At 35.9% G+C, this 14,601-nt stretch overlaps 1 protein-coding gene across 5 annotated transcripts in view; it reads right to left on the bottom strand.

Annotated features, from left to right (window-relative positions):
• The window catches only part of LOC124131415, a 106,023-nt gene that overhangs the window by 43,199 nt on the left and 48,223 nt on the right, over positions 1-14,601 (bottom strand). For all 5 annotated transcript variants that reach the window (XM_046494689.2, XM_046494690.2, XM_046494691.2 and 2 more), the window contains 4 exons: positions 4,221-4,388; positions 2,750-2,833; positions 1,415-1,897; positions 782-1,289 (listed from right to left, as the gene is read on the bottom strand). In XM_046494689.2, the coding sequence (XP_046350645.2) occupies positions 782-1,289; positions 1,415-1,897; positions 2,750-2,833; positions 4,221-4,388 (1,243 nt within the window). The remainder of the gene's footprint in view (positions 1-781; positions 1,290-1,414; positions 1,898-2,749; positions 2,834-4,220; positions 4,389-14,601) is intronic.

The raw sequence follows: 14,601 nt of genomic DNA, 5'->3' as shown, positions 1-14,601 counted from the left end.
AGTCCATCTTGTTGCCATGCAAACGTAAAAATAAAAATTTCTAAAATTTCTAAATAGCAAAAGGCACCAGTTCAGCATGTACTTGACAGACCTGCAAAGTTTCATGAAAAAATATTGAACGGTTTCTGAGTTATGCTCCGGAAACGAAACGTGACGGACGGACGGACGGATGGACAGAGCCCGTTTCTATATCCCCCGCTAATTTTTTTTTTTGGGGGGGGCGATGATAATGAAGCATTGATGACAACAAGTTATGGTGATTATTGAATTATATTCAATTCAGATGCCAGAAAAAGGTTAATGTTTAATATTATCTTAAAACATGAGATATACATGTAAAAGTCAAGCTATGATATACTGAAATACGATCCATATCAATCTCAGTCAGTCTCAAGTAGGATTTTTGGCTTAATAATGTAAATTTTAGTTAGGAATAGGATTGACTGATTTGTAATTGTTGTTGAGTTTGTATTTTATTTTGTAACAGTTGGTTTTTTCCGTTTTTTTATTTTTCTGTTATAAACTGTTGAAACTTGATTATATTTTGTCGTGAATCACCTCCCTACATCCAACGAACTGAGGTCGTAAAGGACAGACAGAGGGACCGTAGACACCTTCTTTAATATTTCCGGCGTCAATATCTCCTTGATAAAAGAATCACAACACAAAGTCATGCAAATATTAGGTGTCTAAATGTGCCCAAAGCCTGTCCTATTGAACATTATCCTAAACTGAGATGCAAATGACATTTTGAACTAGAACATGAAATACAGGTACTCACATGCTTGACTTCAACGTCTTTATCAGAGGATCAAAGTCGAGAGGGAGACTTGCCAGAGGATCAGCATCAACCTCTTCACCACCACCTACTTTGCCACTTGCTGCAGCCTCCATACTGTCACTCGTATCTACAGCTGCATCAAGCGTGAACTCTATTTCCCCCTTGCCCATACCCAACAGCAGCTGATGGAACATCTCCCGCACCACCTCCTTGCCAGCAACCATGCTCTGTGCTGACTCTTCATCAGCATGCCAGAACACAAACAGAAGAGAGCCACTGAAGATTCCAGTCAGTTTGGCGTCATACTTTTTGAAAATATCCACAATTAATTCCCTGAGAGGCGAAAAGAGGTTGTGTGAAAAATGTGACAGTACTTGTCCATACATGCTCTCAAACAGTTCCTTCAACTGTAGTGTCCACAATGATTTCACAGCCTTAACTGCCTCATTCCCCTTTTCGTCATTTCCCTTCCATGTGCAGCTGAGCAGTGGTTTAGTGGCATCTCTCACTGTTATGAAAATACAAAATACATATGAAAAGGAAGTATTAATAACAAATTACCAAGAACCACAAAATAAGTAAGTCAGCAACAAGGGTATTTAGTAAAATCACAGACATATACTGGCACCCTACCTGTTAGAACACCAGCCTCCTTTACAGTTGATAAGAAGTCCTTGTTTACTTCTATGTTGACAATACTGTTGTTTGGACCGCACTGGATATAGGGTCCATGGACCTCTTGGAAATATATTCCACTCTCACCGACACCAAAATAACCCTCTGTTTGTGTAGAACTATCTTTCATCTTTGAAGATTTAGTCACAAAATGGCCAGAGGTATCCTCATCCTGCTTCTTTGACTTGTGGTGAGAATCGGACATGTTGGTTTGTGAGGTATTTTGTGGATTCTGTTTTTTGTATTTGTGCCAAGAAACACTTTCTCTTGTGTGCTCAGCTACATTGGCTGCCAGTTCCCCATCATCTTCCCCTGTTCCATCTTCTGGACTGGCAATCTGTTTCCTGTAGGTTTGTTCATTCAGATCTAAAGTACTGTTGGTCGTATAAGATCCTTCTGTTTTCAATGGTATTGCTTCATACAAATCACTCCCAGATTTATCTGCCACAGAAACATCACAGAGTCAGTGTACTTTGATCTCATAACAAGACAGGGTCATGAACATCAGGCATCATAACGATATTCTCTAAGAACCGTCAGGCAGGAGAATCTGATTTGCTAGACTCCATTGAAGCTCAGACAAGGAATTGGACTTGTCATTAACAGAACAGTAAGGACCCCTAAACACTACAGTTTGGGAGATATGGAATGATAGGAATTGACGGATTTGTATCTTTATCCAAATGTGTCAGATGTCAACAATGAAATAAAAATATAAGTACTGATCAATGTTGAGTTATATGCAAATCTGGGTCAAACTTTATCACTTATGGGGCACAAAGGGGAACAGGTGGCCCAGGTGATATAAGATTATCAATAGTGATAAAGTGTCTCAGAGCTGCATCAATTTGGGGTTTCCTCAATTATTAAGCTTGCATAACAACAATATTGCTGATATGCTGATACGTTTGTTAAATCTTTATTTGAAATTATAATGACTTTTTCAATATAATTACAACGTTTTTTATCTTATATTATTGAATATCTGCCAATACCGTAACACTCTTGCAGTCCTACTTCGCAATGTGTCTTTGCCTTTCACTTCCTGGTTCGGCTTATTTACGGGTCATATCATTTTCTTTCATATTTTAATGGTAAAGTTAATACCTCGGCTTATCTACGGGATCGGCTTATCTGCGGTCATATACGGTATCTCCCAATGAACAGTGTGTATCCTATATACATACTGCTTTGACAAGTACATTGACAAGCTGGTGGTCTGGCTGTTGTCTGCTATGACAGGGGAACTGTTCTCCTGGGTACTCATAAGCTAAATTGTGCTGACATTCATACCTGTTGGTTCCTGCTCCTGAACTGCCTCCACAGTCTGTGGCAGACTGGTCCGTGGCTGACTGGTAGACCTCTCTATTCTTGCTCCTGTATATCACACAGTAAATCCAAATTCAAATATTTTACTCCCAATACCTATCTTCACAGAATGCATAAATATTCACAACCATACATTAGCAAAGCTTTACATTCAGAGATACAGGATTCTGATGTGCTTGCTTAAATGCTTCCCTCACTCGTACCAAGAACTTAGAAGCCTCAACACTGATTTGCTAATCAAAAAGCTCAACTCCTATGGACATGTCCTCGGATCTTCACACAGAAAGGTGTCAGTAAAGGATCTAATTTTAATGAGACTGAGAGTAAATCAAACAGTATAGTTCAGAAGAGTCAGAGATCATTATCAATCAGATAACCAAAACATGAAAACCCTGAAGGAAAAAAGAATCTGTATTCATGAGTAGTGCAACCTCATTAAAATCAGATCTTAGTGCTCGCTACCTCTACACAAATATCTTAGGACATCCCATTACAGGTCAAGTAAGAACAACCTTCGTGAAATTTGAACAAATGAACTAAATAACATGAAGTTGACATTAGTCAATCAGAAAGCAGCTTTCTCGAGCTTTACTGCACTAGTTTGAAATTGTCGACTTCCATTCCAGACAATGCTTAGAAAAGCATTGATTCAAAATTTAAAAATTTAAAAAAAAAAGTCGGGAATGTCTAATAGATGGCCGAGATGGTAACGCAGTAACTTCCCATTAGCGAGAGATAGATGATCATTTTGACAGAATCAGTCGTACAGTCCATAACGTTCATTCGAAAAGCCCTTTGTTTACTTTGTTTTAGGTTGCCTGATTAGAAAACACAGTCCGACTGTCACTTTCCTGATCTGGTAAGCGATGCACTGATTGGTCGGATGAAAGGTTTCTGACGTGACCAATATTGTGATGAATGTTTAGTGGTAGCATAACTAATTAGGTAACTAAGATTTGATTTTAATGAGATTGTGACTAGTGTCACCTTGTGAAAGCACTACACTTTACTTGTCAAATTGCAGGAAAATTGTACTTCTGCCATCTGGCTTATCTCAGTTTACTCCTGTTTATGTCAGCCAACCTACTGATTAATGGTGCAGGAAATGATTCTAGAGAATGGAAGGTTGTTGGGGATTTTTAACAGTACACATACATGCATGCAAACATATTGTACAGTCAGAATGTATTTTGATCACATCTGTATCAAAAGATGTATTTCTCTTTTCCAGTGGCATTTTGGAAACTATATATAAACTGGTTTCAAACAACTAAACATATAAAGCTTGAACAACTTGTCAAGTTACATTCTTTCAATGGAAATATAATTTCCTGATATCTGACAATTAAAACATGCGTATCAAGTGAGCTAGAAAAGGATTCTCTCACTCACACTTTTACAACACAACCACATATTAACCAATTATTTGATGTACCTTTTCTTTTGGTGGTCACTGAAACAGTTCGATTACTGCTGCCTGTTTGAGCCTTGCCATTCTCCCCCAGCATGTGCAGTTCATATTTACTTGGAGCAGTGTTTTGAACCTGCCCTTCTGCTGTTTCAGATTCGTTGTTAAAGATGTGAACAGTTGGTATCTCTGATGCTTGAAGTTGAAAACACAAATGCCAAGTGACATGAATTTCATCCAAATTACAATGAACATCATGTATTTTTTTTAAGATTCTATTTGTACTATTGTTTATGAACATACTTGGAAACTGCTAACTGAATAATAAAATATGTGACTGATTTGTCGTCTTTGGTTAAAACAACAGATATAAATATTTCAATCTCTGAAGAATGTTTTGTGGCAGATGCTATTCCTGTCAAATTCGTCCAGTCATTTGGATATTCCCTGCTGGTCCCTGCAATAAGCATGACTGGCCCTTATATTAAGTAAGGTGACATGAAACAATCCCATATGCAAATTATTTTAATGAGATTAAATGATAAATAAAAAAGGTAGAAAAAATGTTTTCATTTACAAGGCTGACACAAACCTATTAATTTATAAACATGATGTGACAACACACGTGAAATCTAATTTAATTTTGCATACACATACAAATATGCAAAAGTAACTTTTATTTCACATGTGTTATCACATCAAGAATTCTGACCCTCATTCATACCATGTTTCCATAAATCCTGATTAAAGTCACTACCACCATACCTTAGTGCTGAATGAGAACAGATGAGAAGTTTGGAAGAGATGTTGATATACCTAGGTCACAACTTAATTACTGTCAAGAACAGGTTTCCACATCCCCTTGTTGAGTGGGTAATAAATTCCACAATTTATTAAATGACGGTATGAAAGTGGAGTCACAGATCTTTGACTTAAAAACATAGTGGCATGGCACTGTAGCTCCCCTGGACATGATGACAACAATTAAAAATGTCAAAAACAACAGCCACTTAAAAGTTGCTGCCAGCACTGACATTCAAATATTTTCTGCATAAATACTGAAGACTAAAATGTAAATTCTAAAGATTTGACGATAATATGACGTCATCAAAAGAAGAAACAAGAGTCTTCAGGGTAACATATAGCCCCAATCTGGTGCAATTCAGAAATGAAGTTTAGCTAATTATACCACACTGTTGGTTCATTGCCTTTAGTTCAGTGAAGAACAAAACAAGAGGCCCTTAGGGCCTGTATCGCTCACCTGGCTATTTACACAATCATGACAAAATATACATTTGCATTGTACATGTATATAATACTGCAAATATTTCGTAATTTCGACTCTGTCAGCATTTAATATAGGTGGATGGCAAATTTGACAGCATGAACGTGTATTTCTCTAGTTACAAATGTAGCATAAAGATCTGAACCGTTTCCATGTTATGATCCAGGATCTAGGTTTCCAGAGTCAAGGCTGGATCCCAGGGCAATTCCTATTGGCATAAATGTATTATTCTCTTCATAACAAACAAATGTATGAAATGTAAGTATTTTAGGGTGGGGATAATATCAAGGCTCCAACTCCTTTGGGAGTGCTGGACTGATGAACAGAAGGGCCAGTCCTTGGTAGCATATGTGCATTCCTCTCATTATACTCAGCAATTGTACATATGGTTATACGGTGGGGATCTTAACTGTGTCCAAGTTATAAACTCTTTTTGGCCCCACCCCTCAGCCCCTCCATTTGTACAATTGTGAATGCCCATCACCTGAGAATACTTCCAACCAAATATGGTTGATGTCCATCTCTTAGTTGCAGAGAAAAAGTCGTTTAAAGCAATATTGCCAAATTACATTTTTAGCCCCGCCCCTCAGTCCCCAGGGTGGGGGTGGGGTTCAGCCCCTCCATTTCTGAAATTTGAATTTCCCCACCATTTCTATAATTGTGAGCACATATTTAATGCAATATAATGTTGAATGGCTGCAGAGAGTATACATAACTGTAAAGTGACACATGAAGGGTGCTAAAGTTTATAAAAAATGTCAATTCATAACAGTAGAAAATTGACAATGACAGAAGCTTTCTACAAAGTTAAGCACAAAAATTTCTTGTACTTTCTGGCAAAATGGCTGGAAGAAATCAGAAATAGATAGATGCTCTTATATGGGTGGTGAAGAGCACACTCCAGCCAAGACTACCAGAAGCGAAACAATTGACTGCACATGGTATCCAAGACAGCAAACTTCACCCTAACCTGTAACCCTGAATAGGAAGACAGTATCATACTGGAACAAGAAAATAGTGTTCCCATCCTTATATCAAAGACAACAGAAGCCATTTTTCACACTGCATGTGGGGTTCCTTCAATGCCAAGCTTGTCGTGAATGAGACTGTTATGACAAGTGATTTGTTTTGTGTCAAGCACAGCATCAGGGCAGTGTTGACCTGAACATCATGATTATAGGGGTATAGGTAATTAAACTTTTTGATAGCTTGGTACTTGTAAAGGTTCACGTCACACCAACATGTGTTCGACAGTTCGTGTTGTCAAGCTTGGCTAGCCTCCATGTTTCAGCAGTTCATTTTCTGTCAAGCTTGGCTAGCCTCCAAGTTTCAACAGTTCACTGTCCGTCAATCTTGGCAACAGTTTGTTGTCCATAAAGCTTCTACGAAGAAAACAACAATGTAATAAATTGCTTCTGGTTTTTGACATGGTACATAACAAATAATTATGCTTAAACATAAACAATAAAAAGAAAAATTAATTTTAAATAACATGAAACTGATAAATGGACAGTAGAATAATGTTTACCAAAGACTCATGTCTTTGGGTACTTTTGTTTATTCATCGCATAGAACTTTTTTTATATATCTTTTTTACATAAAAGAAGATTAACACATCCAAACCCAATGCTGGACATCTGGGCAGTTATTGGTTAGTAACATTTTGCATGAGATTCTGCCTGAATCCCTTCCCCACACCCCTCAATAATGTTTAAAAGTCCTGTATACATGTACATTTAAGGAACAGCCTGTATAAAAATTCAGAAATGAAGGTGGAAGGTTCTCAACCTGTATTCCTCGATGAGACATGGGTGATCACTTCTCATACATTTAGTGCTCCTTTCAGTGGATACCCAGCGTGAGTAGTAGGGAGGCGGGGAGAAGTATAACAGGGGCTACCAACAAACTCATCCCTTCTTTACCAGCAAAATCTCTCACACAGTTTTGTCATGGCGACTGATTTACAACACCCATTGTCTGTCTAAAGAACATTTAATTGCAAAGGCTCATTACCCTGGAGCCATGACATCTATATGCCTTGAAACACTTAATTGCTCTTATTTATAAGAGTCTAATCCTATTTGTTAATCCCCATTTTTGTGTACATCTACCATCTGCCATCCTGAACGAGATGTGCAAGTATGTCACTGATGATTTACTGTTTACATTTATATTTATTACTTACGAAATGTCAGGTGACCTTGGCTATATAAGCCTTGGTCCAGAGAGAGGGAGGAAAAAAGAGTCATGGCAGACCTTCTGCAAATCCCTTAATGAGAAAACAAATGCTAAAACAGTCTGGAGCAAAATACACGCAATCAGGGGTAAGCGTAAACCCACAAAAATTCCCAAGTTAGCCAACGCCCATACAGTCAAAGAAAAGGCCAACATTCTAGCTAAGCACTTCTCATCTGTCAGCAGCAACACAAATTGCAGTGAAGAATTCAAACAGGAGAAAATGCTTATGCCTAAGATCTCAAAACGGCCGCAAAGCATTTAAGTGGTATGATGACATTATTGGTACTCATTGAAGTAGTATGACAATATCACTGCCACTAATTGAAGTGATTTAAGTAGTATGATGACATCATTGCTACTTATTGAAGTGCTTTCAGTAGAATGATGATATCATTACCATTTATTGAAGTGATTTAAGAAGTATGATGACATTATTGCCACTCATTGAAGTAGTATGACAATATCACTGGCACTCATTGAAGTGATTTAAGTAGAATGATGACATCATTGCCACTCATTGAAGTGATTTAAGTAGTATGATGATATCATTGCCACTTATTGAAGTGATTTAAGTAGTATGATGACATTATTGCCACTCATTGAAGTGATTTAAGTAGTATGATGACATTATTGCCACTTATTGAAGTGATTTAAGTGGTATGATGACATTATTGCCACTAACTGAAGTAGTATGACAATATCCCTGCCACTCATTGAAGTGATTTAGGTAGTATGATGATATTATTGCAACTCATTGAAGTGATTGAAGTAGTATGACAATATCACTGTCACTCATTCAAGTGATTTAAATAGAATGATGACATTATTGCCACTCAATGAAGTAGTATGACAATATCACTGCCACTCATTGAAATGATTTAAGTAGTATGATGACATTATTGCCACTCATTGAAGTGATTTAAGTAGTATGATGACATTATTGCCACTTATTGAAGTGATTTAAGTGGTATGATGACATTATTGCCACTAACTGAAGTAGGATGACAATATCCCTGCCACTCATTGAAGTGATTTAAGTAGTATGATGACATCATTGCCACTTATTGAAGTGTTTAAAGTAGTATGACAATATCACTTCCACTCATTGAAGTGATTTAGGTAGTATGATGATATTATTGCAACTCATTGAAGTGAATGAAGTAGTATGACAATATCACTGTCACTCATTCAAGTGATTTAAATAGAATGATGACATTATTGCCACTCAATGAAGTAGTATGACAATATCACTGCCACTCATTGAAATGATTTAAATAGTATGATGACATCATTGCCACTATTTGAAGGGCTTTAAGTAGTATGATGACATCATTGCTACTCATTGAAGTAGTATGACAATATCACTGGCGCTCATTGAAGTGATTTAAGTAGAATGATGACATCATTGGCAATCATTGAAGTCAATTAAGTAGTATGATGATATCATTACCATTTATTGACTTGTTGACTTTTAACATTTTAACATTTTGTGACAAATTATTGTCATCCAATTTTTTTTAAACAATCTTAAAATATCATTTCTGATATTTTGATGTTGACTTATAAAAATATTTTTCTCTTACTTTTCGGTAAATATGCATTGAATACCTATTGCTGATAACACATTTAGAATTTTACTTGTGCTGTCTTTACACTTGTCTGGACAAATCACTGATGTCTGGCATGATCATACCAAGTGGTTGGTAGAATTATGTCCTCTTTTTGTCCAATTCGGACCTCCATACACAACTTTTCTCTGTACCGCGATACGATGGAGTTCTCTCCCTTGTCAAACAGAGCGAGAGGCCCGGGTTTTACTCGGAGCTACTAATGTAAATAATGAACTTTTATCAGTAAAATATGCATTGTTTGATAACATGAATGATATCCGTTACAGAGAACACGAATAAACATAAAGGTTAGTGAGTGCATTTTGTTCCGTTAAACGTACATGACAAGTACCGCGATACCCCGAGGTTGCAGGCTATGACGATATCACTGCCACTCATTGAAGTGGTATGATCATTGCCTCTTATTGAAGAGATTTAAGTAGTATGATGACATCATTGCCACTTATTGAAGTGATTTAAATAGTATGATTACATCATTGCCACTTATTGAAGTGATTTAAGTGGTATGATGACATCATTGCCACTTATTGAAGTGATTTAAGTAGTATGATGACATCACTGCCACTTATTGAAGAGATTTAAGTAGTATTATGACATTATTGCCACTCTTTGAAGTGTTTTAAGTAGTATGGCGATATCACTGCCACTCATTGAAGTGGTATGACGATATCATTGCCACTTATTAAAGAGATTTAAGTAGTATGATGACATCATTGCCACTTATTTAAGTGATTTAAGTAGAATGAGGATATCATTGCCACTCATTGAAGAGATTTAAGTAGTATGATGACATCATTGCCACTTATTGAAGTGATTTAAGTAGTATGATGACATCACTGCCACTTATTGAAGTGATTTAAATAGTATGATGACATCATTGCCACTTATTGAAGTAATTAAGTGGTATGATGACATCATTGCCACTCACTGAAGTGATTTAAGTAGTATGATGACATTATTGACACTAATTGAAGTGATTTAAGTAGTATGATGACATCATTGCCACTTTATTGAAGTGATTTAAGTGGTATGATGACATTATTGTTGCTCACTGAAGTATTTTGACAATATCCCTGCCACTCATTAAAGTGATTTAAGTGGTATGATGACATCATTGCCACTTATTGAAGTGTTTTAAGTAGTATGACAATATCACTGCCACTCATTGAAGTGATTGAAGTAGTATGATGACATCATTGCCACTTATTGAAGTGATTTAAGTAGTATGACAATATCACTGTCAATCATTGAAGTGATTTAAATAGAATGATGACATTATAGCCACTCATTGAAGTGATTTAAAGTGTAAGACAATATCACTAACACTCATTAAAGTGCTTTAAGTAGTCAGATGACATTATTGCCACTCATTGAAGTAGTATGACAATATCATTGCCACTTATTCAAGTGATTTAAATAGTATGATGATATCATAACCATTTATTGAAGTGATTTAAGTAGTATGATGACATCATTGCTACTCATTGAAGTAGTATGACAATATCACTGGCACTCATTGAAGTGATTTAAGTGGTATGATGACATCATTGCCACTTTTTGAATTGCTTTAAGTAGTATGTTGACATTATTGACACTTATTGAAGTGCTTTAAGTAGTATGATGACATTATTGCCACTTATTGAAGTGATCAAAGTTGTATGATGACATCATTGCCACTTATTGAAGTGATTTAAGGAGTATGACGATATCAATGCCACTCATTGAAGTGGTATGATGATATCATTGCCACTTATCGAAGAGATTTAAGTAGTATGAAGACATCACTGCCACTCATTGAAGTGATTTAAGTAGTATGATGATATCATTGCCCATATTGAAGTGCTTTAGGTGGTATGATGACATTATTGCCACTCTTTGAAGTGATTTAAGTAGTATACTCGGACCCCATGGTACCGCGGCATTCATCGTATCGCGGCATTTGTGATTTCCGGTGTTTCACGCGGGACACGCCTCTTAGCGGTTGTCTATTAATGCAAATCGGTAACCAGGAACTGCTGACTTCGTAAACAATTTCAATTTCCTCAGAATGTTCCGTCTGCTGTAAGTAAGGAGTTATTAATCCGTTGATACATATTTCTGGCATCTGTTATAATATTGCCTTACCCCCATCTATCAATGGCCAATGATATAACCCGCAGTTCCCCAAGTAAACTTTCTCTATCGACCTGAACTAGATCATCTGCATATTCATGGCGACTAATGAGGTAACGGAAGTTACGTAGTCCGCACAATTTTTCCCGCTCTGTGCCCAGAAACTATTGGGAGATCATAAGGGCCATAATGCCAAATTTAGAAATATGTTCTTCACTAGTAACCAAAAGATAAATACATACTTTGGGCATACTAGGAGTGCTTTTTATATATTTATTGTTGACTTTTAACATTTTAACATTTTGTGACAAATTATTGTCATCCAATTCTTTTTAAACAATCTTAAAATATCATTTCTGATATTTTGATGTTGACTTATAAAAATATTTTTCTCTTACTTTTCGGTAAATATGCATTGAATACCTATTGCTGATAACACATTTAGAATTTTACTTGTGCTGTCTTTACACTTGTCTGGACAAATCACTGATGTCTGGCATGATCATACCAAGTGGTTGGTAGAATTATGTCCTCTTTTTGTCCAATTCGGACCTCCATACACAACTTTTCTCTGTACCGCGATACGATGGAGTTTTCTCCCTTGTCAAACAGAGCGAGAGGCCCGGGTTTTACTCGGAGCTACTAATGTAAATAATGAACTTTTATCAGTAAAATATGCATTGTTTGATAACATGAATGATATCCGTTACAGAGAACACGAATAAACATAAAGGTTAGTGAGTGCATTTTGTTCCGTTAAACGTACATGACAAGTACCGCGATACCCCGAGGTTGCAGGCTATGACGATATCACTGCCACTCATTGAAGTGGTATGATGATATCATTGCCACTTATTGAAGTGATTTAAGTAGTATGATGACATCTTTGCCACTTATTGAAGTGCGTTAGGTGGTATGATGACATTATTGCCACTCTTTAAAGAGTTTTAAGTAGTATGACGATATCACTGCCACTCATTGAAGTGGTATGACGATATCATTGCCACTTATTAAAGAGATTTAAGTAGTATGATGACATCATTGCCACTTATTGAAGTGATTTAAGTAGTATGATGACATCATTGCCACTTATTGAAGTGATTTAAGTAGTATGATGACATCATTGCCACTTATTGAAGTGATTTAAGTAGAATGAGGATATCATTGCCACTCATTGAAGAGATTTAAATAGTATGATGACATCATTGCCACTTATTGAAGTGATTTAAGTAGTATGATGACATCATTGCCACTTATTGAAGTGATTTAAGTAGTATGATGACATCATTGCCACTTATTGAAGTGATTTAAGTAAAATGAGGATATCATTGCCACTCATTGAAGAGATTTAAATAGTATGATGACATCATTGCCACTTATTGAAGTGATTTAAGTGGTATGATGACATCATTGCCACTTATTGAAGTGATTTAAGTAGTATGATGACATCATTGCCACTTATTGAAGTGATTTAAGTAGAATGAGGATATCATTGCCACTCAATGAAGAGATTTAAATAGTATGATGACATCATTGCCACTTATTGAAGAGATTTAAGTGGTATGATGACATCATTGCCACTTATTGAAGTGATTTAAGTAGTATGATGACATCATTGCCACTTATTGAAGTGATTTAAATAGTATGATGACATCATTGCCACTTATTGAAGTGATTTAAGTAGTATGATGACATCATTGACACTTATTGAAGTGATTTAAGTAAATGAGGATATCATTGCCACTCATTGAAGAGATTTAAGTAGTATGATGACATCATTGCCACTTATTGAAGTGATGTAAGTAGTATGATGATATCATTGCCACTAATTTAAGTGATTTAAATAGTATGATGACATCATTGCCACTTATTGAAGAGATTTAAGTAGTATGATGACATCATTGCCACTTATTGAAGTGATTTAAATAGTATGATTACATCATTGCCACTTATTGAAGTGATTTAAGTGGTATGATGACATAACTGCCACTTATTGAAGAGATTTTAAGTAGTATTATGACATTATTGCCACTCTTTGAAGTGTTTTAAGTAGTATGGCGATATCACTGCCACTCATTGAAGTGGTATGACGATATCATTGCCACTTATTAAAGAGATTTAAGTAGTATGATGACATCATTGCCACTTATTTAAGTGATTTAAGTAGAATGATGATATCATTGCCACTCATTGAAGAGATTTAAGTAGTATGATGACATCATTGCCACTTATTGAAGTGATTTAAGTAGTATGATGACATCACTGCCACTTATTGAAGTGATTTAAATAGTATGATGACATCATTGCCACTTATTGAAGTAATTAAGTGGTATGATGACATCATTGCCACTCACTGAAGTGATTTAAGTAGTATGATGACATTATTGACACTAATTGAAGTGATTTAAGTAGTATGATGACATCATTGCCACTTATTGAAGTGATTTAAGTGGTATGATGACATTATTGTTGCTCACTGAAGTAGTATGACAATATCCCTGCCACTCATTAAAGTGATTTAAGTGGTATGATGACATCATTGCCACTTATTGAAGTGTTTTTAGTAGTATGACAATATCACTGCCACTCATTGAAGTGATTGAAGTAGTATGATGACATCATTGCCATTTATTGAAGTGTTTTTAGTAGTATGACAATATCACTGCCACTCATTGAAGTGATTGAAGTAGTATGATGACATCATTGCCACTGATTGAAGTGATTTAAGTAGTATGACAATATCACTGTCAATCATTGAAGTGATTTAAATAGAATGATGACATTATAGCCACTCATTGAAGTGATTTAAAGTGTAAGACAATATCACTAACACTCATTAAAGTGCTTTAAGTAGTCAGATGACATTATTGCCACTCATTGAAGTAGTATGACAATATCATTGCCACTTATTGAAGTGATTTAAATAGTATGATGATATCATAACCATTTATTGAAGTGATTTAAGTAGTATGATGACATCATTGCTACTCATTGAAGTAGTATGACAATATCACTGGCACTCATTGAAGTGATTTAAGTGGTATGATGACATCATTGCCACTTTTTGAATTGCTTTAAGTAGTATGATGACATTATTGACACTTATTGAAGTGCTTTAAGTAGTATGATGACATTATTGCCA

Source organism: Haliotis rufescens, unplaced genomic scaffold, assembly GCF_023055435.1.
Source record: "Haliotis rufescens isolate VD_foot unplaced genomic scaffold, xgHalRufe1.0.p SCAF_1, whole genome shotgun sequence".
Lineage (NCBI taxonomy): Eukaryota > Metazoa > Mollusca > Gastropoda > Lepetellida > Haliotidae > Haliotis > Haliotis rufescens.
The sequence above is the reverse complement of the archived record's forward strand: the minus strand, read 5'-3'. Positions and strand labels throughout refer to the sequence as shown.